Source organism: Mus caroli, chromosome 8 (assembly GCF_900094665.2).
Source record: "Mus caroli chromosome 8, CAROLI_EIJ_v1.1, whole genome shotgun sequence".
Lineage (NCBI taxonomy): Eukaryota > Metazoa > Chordata > Mammalia > Rodentia > Muridae > Mus > Mus caroli.
In genome coordinates, this window is record NC_034577.1 from 115,480,656 (window position 1) to 115,489,064 (window position 8,409).

General features: G+C 53.9%; 1 protein-coding gene across 1 annotated transcript in view; it reads left to right on the plus strand.

Moving 5' to 3' along the window:
- Galnt2 (polypeptide N-acetylgalactosaminyltransferase 2) overlaps nt 1-8,409 on the plus strand; it is a 117,965-nt gene that overhangs the window by 99,636 nt on the left and 9,920 nt on the right. The window contains exons 8-12 of the mRNA XM_021169564.1: nt 1,488-1,575; nt 3,430-3,517; nt 3,989-4,092; nt 5,710-5,836; nt 7,994-8,086. Of these exons, the coding sequence (XP_021025223.1) occupies nt 1,488-1,575; nt 3,430-3,517; nt 3,989-4,092; nt 5,710-5,836; nt 7,994-8,086 (500 nt within the window). The remainder of the gene's footprint in view (nt 1-1,487; nt 1,576-3,429; nt 3,518-3,988; nt 4,093-5,709; nt 5,837-7,993; nt 8,087-8,409) is intronic.

An 8,409-nucleotide genomic window follows, 5' to 3' on the forward strand; every position in this document is an offset into this window, starting at 1 on the left:
CTCTATCACACAGAGGGTTTGTGTTACGTACACTGGCTGCAGGTTTCCTTGTCACTAGGAAGGATGTGATGCCCCAGACGTTGTTTCACGATGTCCCATGGGTGCAGGACTGTCACTGCAACCAAAGACAGCTTTCATGGAGCTGGCAGAGGCCTGGCAAGATGAGGTGGCTGGTCACCTGCCACACACACAGGCATGTATGTGTGCACATGTGCATGCAAAGAGAAGCAAACAAGCTAGCAGAGTGCCCCAGCAGGCTTGTCACGTGACCGCTGGCCATGCTGAGGCACATTCCGCCTTCCGGAAGTGTCCGCACTGGTACTGTGTTTAGCCCAGTGTTGTTTTTCTTGCCCTCTGCTTGTCTTACTTTCTTTCCTTGCTGCTATGAAACTGCTTCCTTGGGGGCAATGAAGCAAATGAAAGGAAACAGGAGAGACGCTCTGCCCGCCACCATAGCACACGTAGCAACAGCAAGTCACAAAATACCGAGCAGCCAAGAGCTGTTAGAAGTCCAGTCTCTGCCCTTTACTGGTCTCAGGTGGCCGCTAGGTGAGGAGACTGGGCTTCAGGGGGTCTTCAGTAACATCCGGAATCACACAGGAGGCAGGGTCACCATTGAGCCCTCAGCCGGGCCCCTCTCTAACATACTCTCCTGTGTCTCCTCTCCCCCCACCACCCCCGTCCCTGCCATGTGTCTCCCAGCTTGGCCAGCTGAGGAGAGTGCGGGCCAATGCGATGGGTTCCTGTGATTCTCTTCTCATCAGAAGGAATGTAAAGATTAGTCTCGCATATCCAGGGCCAGCCTTATGGGAGCACAGGGGTGGGTTACGGAGTGATGCTCTAGTCTCCATGGTCCAAAGCTTGTTTTCCCATCCACCTGCAAGCAAGCAGGTGGGGCGGGGCTCTGTCATGCCCTTGGAGAGTGCTTCTGAGCTCTGCTCATCCTGTTGCTGGCCCTTCAGCTAACAAGCGTTCTCTTAGTAACTCAAGAGCCACACTCACTCTCATGAGCAGTCAGCATGAGGCAGCGCTGAGCAGGAAGGTCAGAGGAGGTAGGAGGCCTTGTGTTGGTGCTCACACAGTGAGCTCTGTAGAAGGTAGCCATGGTCGGTACAATAACAGAGTTGAGTTGGGAAATGGAAAGTCCAGCCAGCTGCTGTGAGGTGATGAAACCCCTTCCTCTCATGCCAGTTGTACCTGAAACCGTCCCTGGCTTTGTAGTGTGGACACTTGAGCCATGAGTTCCTTCCTGAGCTTCGCTGGTGCAGCTCACGAGAGGGCAATCTCCCCTCGGAGCCACTGCACAGCCCAGGTCTGTGACAGGGAGAAGAGGCAGCAGAAGTATCCAGTCAGCTGTCCCCTCTCATGCCGCCACCCTGCACACCCTTGGGACAGTGGTGTCTGTTGGGAAGGCCTGTTGGGATGGCAGCTCTTGCTTCGCTGGGGTCGTAACTTACAAGTATCTTTCCTTCCTTTGTCCCCCTCAGGACAGGACCCGGGTTGTATCCCCCATTATCGATGTCATTAACATGGATAATTTCCAGTATGTGGGCGCCTCTGCTGACCTCAAGGGTGGTAGGTGTCAGCCTTGATTGGTCCACCCACTGGCTGGTCCTCTGACCATTGCTGTCTCATGATCAGCTGCGACAGTGATAGCGGAGCTCACACTGTGATGTGGGCTCTGACTGGTTCCTAACAGAAAGGACTGGACATGTGTCCCTAGCAACCCCCCCCCAACCGTCTCTCTTTCTTTCTCTCTCACACACACACACTTTCTCTCCCTCCCTCTTCTCTCTCTTCCTCTCTCTTCTCTCTCTCCTCCCTCCCCTCTCTCTCCCCTCCCCCCTCCTCCTTCCCCTCCCTTTCTCCCTCCCGGAGCTGCTGTTACTAAAGCTAGGAGAATCTGTAGTTACCCCTGGGATTGGAGCAGAGGAGCCTCTACCCACTGGTGGGCTGGCCTGAAAGGCTCCAAAGCTGAGACCAGCAAGAGGCAGGGCCTGAGACACTCCATAGAGCCAAGGACTGGCTGACTGGGCCTGGAACCTGTCTCTGTGTCCTCTGACAGGGCCAGGCTTCCTCTTGTAGCCTGCATGCCCAGCCAGCCTGCCAGTTTGCCGCCCTGGAGTCCTGCCATCCTGCCACTGGCCCGTCACCGCCCACCCACCAGGCAGCAGTTCTACCTTTGTATTCAAGTCTGAATGCAGGCCCTTCCTTCCCAGCCGCCCAGCCACAGCCTGCTTCACCAGTGGGTGGCCTTTGTGTGAATGGACCAGTGTCTTGTAGGGCCACACAGCCTACAAATGTTACCTTCTGGTACTGCTCTAGGGACCCAAGAGAAATTTGTTCAAGCTTCTCCTTTGCCTCTTAGGAATTGCCGAGGCTCCAGTGCTTCTCTGGTGGGAGGGAGACTGCAGTAGACATAACTGTGGGGTCACTGCTACACACAACGTGGAGCAAGTTATACTGTTCCCTGATCTAGCCCCTAACTCACAAACAGCAAGGGGTAGGGTGGCCTAAGGAGCTAAGCTGGCCAGGAACCCAAGCTCCTCCTGCCTTAGCATCTCATGAGCGCTGCTAAGATTACAGGCCTGCACTGTGAAACACAGCATGTCAGATTGTGGGAGCAGTTTTAAAGTTAGTCCTGGTCTAGGCCTGAAGAACCATGGGTCCCACAGAGACGCTATGTGCTGCGCTGTGGTTCTGTGAGCCAACTGTGATTCATCTAGCTCTGACTCGCCCCCCAGGTCCACAAGCCTGTGTGCACAGAGCAGCCCTGTCCCCAGATCCCCAGGCCTGTGTGCACAGCCCTTGTAGGTGCAATGGCATCACACAAACACCAGTCCTCGTGTTTCACGTTTGTTCTCACATTTGAAGATTAGAAAACCCCAGCCAGGCATGGTGGCACATGTGTGCAATCCCAGAACTCAGGGGGCCGAGGCAGGAGGATTGCTACAAGTTCAAGACCAACCTGGGCTATATAGCTATACCCTACGTTAAAAAAATAAAAAAGGTTAGAGGGGCAAGAAAGCTGGTTCACAGGGCCAGAGTACAGTCCCTAACACTCAGGTGACCTATAACCCCAGCTCCAAGGGCTCCAGCCCTCTCTTCTGACTCCACGGGCACCCACACCCATGTGCACATAACTGCACACAGTCATACCTTTAGTTTGGAGTTTTTAGAGGAAAACTCAGAGCCCTGTTTGTTTTGGAGAGCTGAGAAGATTTCACTGTCCTTCACACCCACCAGCTACCACGTTCTCCTCCCCCGTCCCCTCCTCCCTCCCCCTCGTTCTTTTCTTCTCCCCATCGTGGTTGTTTGGTTGGTTGGCGGTGAGTTCCATCCACATGAGCTCATTGGCAACTACTCGGGTGGGAAAGCCAGGAGTGAGCGACCGTCTCTTCTCATTGCCGTTCTTTTCTGGGCTGGCAGGTTTTGACTGGAACTTGGTGTTCAAGTGGGATTACATGACACCAGAGCAGAGGCGATCCCGGCAGGGGAACCCAGTTGCCCCTATAAAGTAAGTGCAGCCTATTGCAGGAAGCCCTCCTAGGAGAGCCCAGACTCCAGCCCCTGTTGCAGTATGCATCCAGGACAGTGAGGCTCTGTGCCTCCCACCCTCTGGGTTCCTGGCCTCCCTTCAAGACCAACATCTGCCACCAGGTCACACAGTGAAGGAACTTAGGTCCTTTTCCTCAGTCACTAGCTCCCAGGGCATCTCTGCTGGTTCTGTGTTGGCTCCTGTTTATAGTGAATGCTATCTGTAGCAGAGTGGAACTGTATGCCATGGCCTTAAGTGTTACTTCTGTGGTTCTTAGAATTACCTTGTAAGTTGAGGCATGTAAAAGTCAAGGGTCCCAGCCTCTGTGGGACCCCAAGCAGTGACTAGAGGCCAGTGGAGGAATGAAAGACCCCTTTGAGAGTGCAGCAGAGGACAGAGGTCCAGCCTGTGGTATGGTCTAACCTTGCCCTTGCTCCCTCATCTTCTCAGAACTCCGATGATCGCTGGCGGCCTCTTCGTGATGGACAAGCTCTATTTTGAAGAGCTGGGGAAGTACGACATGATGATGGACGTGTGGGGAGGAGAGAACTTGGGTATGTGTGCCCCTCCCCCGCCCAGGCCCCAACTGCACCAAAGTGTGGGAGGCAGGGTGTCATGTCAGCATTTAGGGAGGCCCAGAGAAGCCAGCCCCTCCGTGGACAACCCACCTCCTACACACCTGACCACGGGGATGACAGTAAGACGTGTGCCTCCTGTCGGGTCATCCCTGCACAGACACCAGATGCTGTCACCTCCTTTGACCTAGGGGTTCTCTCGGTTTTCTGAATACATGCCTCCCAAACTGAGAAATAAGCTGTCTCAGGCTCTGGTTAACAGTAGGGTGCTAATGGGGTCAGGCAGCTGCTGGTTTGCCTAAATGTAATCGTGCATGTCACATGGATGGGCTCTGATATTCAGACCCTTCTCCACTACTTTTAGGAATAATAATTATTATTATTATTATTATGTTTTTAATGACCCTTGGAGATCATGTTTGCCCAGGAATGAGACATGGACGCTGCACAAGTGGCGTTCTGCGCAAGTGTCTTGCGTGACAGATGAAAAGACTCTACTTAGCTTGTTCAGTCTTTGCTCCCTTTACTTGAGGCCTTTGATTTCAAGTGCTTGTCATTCACAACGGGCTCCTCTCACTATCAAGAGTTTAGTTTCCTTCGTCCTTACGCAGTTGTGCCCTGGGAGGAGAGGGGACCAGGACAAGGAGGGAAAGCCACATTGCTGTCACTTTGAGTGGGTTTTCTTGTGACAGAGACTTTGATAGCTTCTGTTGGATTAAAAGAGCAGCTTCAGCTAGCCTGTCTTTCGAATGTGTTCTTTGAAGTTGAAGTTGGTGGAGACGTTTCATCTGGTAGGACAGCTCTGCCCAGCATGATGAAAGCCACTGCCACCTCTGGCTCCGTGGGGAGAAGGACAGGGTGGAGAGTCCGGCTCCTTTCCAAGTTGCAGTGCGGTGTTGGGCTTGGGTGGAGTTTTGTGAGCAAGAAAGGCTTTGAGGTAGTGAACCTGAAAGGTCCCTGAGCCTCTTGCACTGTAGGTTCTAACAGCTGGAGCCACCCAGTGGGCCAATGTGTGTCATGGGCTCAGGAGACCACATCTCAGGGACCTGAGAGCACAGAGTGACAGACATAGTCAGCCTCCCTCCTGTGTGTCTTGCTAAGATTAGGGCAGGTGACTGTCCCTGGTCACTACCCTGGAAACTTGGTTGATATCTGGACCTGCTGATACATGAGAGAAATAGGCAGGGACTCTTTTTTTTTTCCCTGAAGGAAAGCCCAGTGCATCCTGGTACTCAGTCAGTTGACAGTAAGTAGCGTGGAGGACCGTGGTCTGTGCACACATCTCCAGCTGACAGTTGCTAAGATACATGTGGTCTTAGTGTGGGAGGTGTCTGCTTTCAGACCAAGAGTCACCATTGGGAGACCTCTTGACCCACAGAGCTTTCCATGCGTGTTCCGTCTTGGTGTGCTGTGGAGGCGGCCTGTCCAGGATGCCCCAGTGTCTCCTCTATAAAAGCTCCAGGTCCTGCTCTGCAGAGGCACCCCTCATGGGTCTCCCCCCCCCCCCCAGCAGTTGAAAGTGAGGCATGGTAGCTACCCACGGCACGGGGACAGCAACTATGAGTTCTGATGGTTACCAACTTCCCTTCCTGTCAGAGATCTCATTCCGAGTGTGGCAGTGTGGTGGCAGCCTGGAGATCATCCCGTGCAGCCGCGTGGGCCACGTGTTCCGGAAGCAGCATCCATACACGTTCCCCGGTGGCAGCGGCACTGTCTTTGCCCGGTAAGACATGAAAGGCCAGCCCAGATGTCTGCTGTCTGCTCAGAAGACCCTGGTACTGTGTGGGGACAGTGTTCCTTGATAGGCACGGCCCCTGAGTTGAGGAATAGCGACTCGCATGCCAGCTGGGATTCCAGTGAGGGGAGCCGGCTCAGTGTGCCCCACAGAGGTCTCAGGAAGAGGGAGAAGGGGCGTGGCAGAGGAGGGTGATAGCTGGAGTTATCCTAACTGGGACATCCGGGGGTGACTTCCATTGGATGGTCACAAAAACCTCAGAGGGAGAGCCTGGGTTTGTGCTGTATCACCACTCACGGTGTTAAGAACCACTCAGGGTTGCGTTCGCCCATCACGTACTGCAGTAAACAGTGCTACTGCTGGGTTATCACAAGGAGCTGCATTGCTAACTAACTGTCCGGGTGCTGATACATCTGGGACCCCCGTGTCAGCCCCTGCTAAGGGCTGTCCTGATGCCCCACGTAGTGAAGTTAGGGTAAGATGTGAGGATGAGGCACAGAGGAACAGTTCCAGTCTGGTAACAACAGAGTCCCACGGCCTGGCCACTGCTTCAGGCTCCTACCTCTCAGTGTTATCTGATGCAACTCAATTTGAACCTGAGTTCTGGAGAGCAGACGTTGAAATCCTCTCAGAAAGCAGGTCATATTGCACTCCAGCCAGAGGACATCAAGGCTCATAACTGATGGATTACCAATCAGCAATAGATGTTAGGAAACAAACGAAAACCAAAAGGCCGCTTGGTCCAACTAGATTTTCCCTGGACATTTTTCCCAGTTCTGACATTGTAGCACACACCTTTAATCCCCGTGCTCAGAAAGCAGAAGCAGGTGGATGTCTGTGAGTTTGAAGTCAGCAGAGGCTAAGACGGTGAAGCCCTGTCTTAACCAAAAACCTGTGAGTCAGACCTCACAGGGCAGACAGACAGCAAAACCCATAAGCCAGATGAAATACTTCTAATGCTCATCTGGTCAGTACCATGGGGATGAGAACTTGGGCTAACGGGGACAGGCTGAGGGCAGGGGCGGTCCCAGGACATGGCTCCACCCCTACCTTTAACCACGACCCCCAGTAATGCGGCTATATTTTGACTCTGCCTAGGAAGGTGGCTAGTGGTCAGTAGGCCAGTAAGTCAGAGCCTTCCAGATCTCATCAATCTGCTGCTCATAGACACACCGGGACCCAGAGGTCTGTGTCTGTCATCTGGGTGCTTCTCAGTGCACAGACCTACTCATCTGTGAGGGTGTGCTCCACAGCCACCCCGCAGGGCTACTAGGTTTTCCATTATCAACTGAAATGAGGACATTTCCACATGCGTACCATTCCTGGTTATCAACCTTGAGGTAAATTCTGGAATTAGCACCAGGAACCTAAGGATGCACACATTTACAGTGTCCGCCCCTCCCCCATTCGGGGACGACGGGAATATTTGTCACTTTATGGGGAAGACGGAGGCTCCAGGTGGAAATGCATTTAGTAATTACAGCTCAGACAGTGTGACAGGTTGAGCATTCAGAAGACCTTACTGCAGAGAAAATGATTCACCTCCAGGGCGGCCACTGCAAGAGGATGGTGGGCCATGTCTCCCCTCGCCTGAGCAGAGGGTCTATCTGCGGCTACTTGTGCTTACGGCGACCTTTCCTAACTGTCACGGAAGCAAGCTCTCTTTATGCGCTAGAGCTAAGGACAGCAAGTCTCTGCAGGTCTGGGGCATCACGCTCCCACTTCTGCTGCCGTTTCTAATCTGCACATGATGATACCTCCCTCAGAGAAGCAGCAGAGGGAATTAGGGGAATTAGTTCACTTTCCCAGCATGCCAGTGGTGCCATATCCACTCACGCCGTGGAAAACTGGGGTGACCAGAGTGCCATACCATGGTTTCTACTAGAGGCCCCTTCTCCGTGGTGCAGCAGAGATCGTGGCGTACGAGACCGTCAGTACGTCTGTGCCATCCTGCTCCTGCTCCAGGCTGACTCGTGCTGAGTGATGTGACTTCAGCTGAGCACTTCCCACAGACCTTGAGGTAGCTGCAGCTGCACCATGCCACTCTGGAAGCACCGTCATTCATACTCCCACAGACGGACAGGGACAGGTGACTCCGGGGAAAGGATGGGAGTTACAGCTCAGGATGGCTTACTTTGTTTTCAGGAACACACGCCGGGCAGCTGAAGTCTGGATGGATGAGTACAAACATTTCTACTACGCAGCGGTGCCTTCTGCACGAAACGTGCCCTATGGGAAGTGAGTACCATCCCCCTATCTTTCTAATAGGGACACTGGCAGAGGTGGGGATAGCTGCCACCCTGTCCTCCTAGTGGGGACCCTGGCAAAGGTGGGGATAGCTGCCACCCTGTCCTTCTAGTGGGGACCCTGGAACAGGTGGAGATAGCTGGCACCCTGTCCTCCTGGTGGGGACCCTGGAACAGGTGGGGATAGCTGGCACCCTGTCCTCCTGGTGGGGACCCTGGAACAGGTGGGGATAGCTGGCACCCTGTCCTCCTGGTGGGGACCCTGGCAGAGGTGGGGATAGCTGCCACCCTGTCCTCCTGGTGGGGACCCTGGCA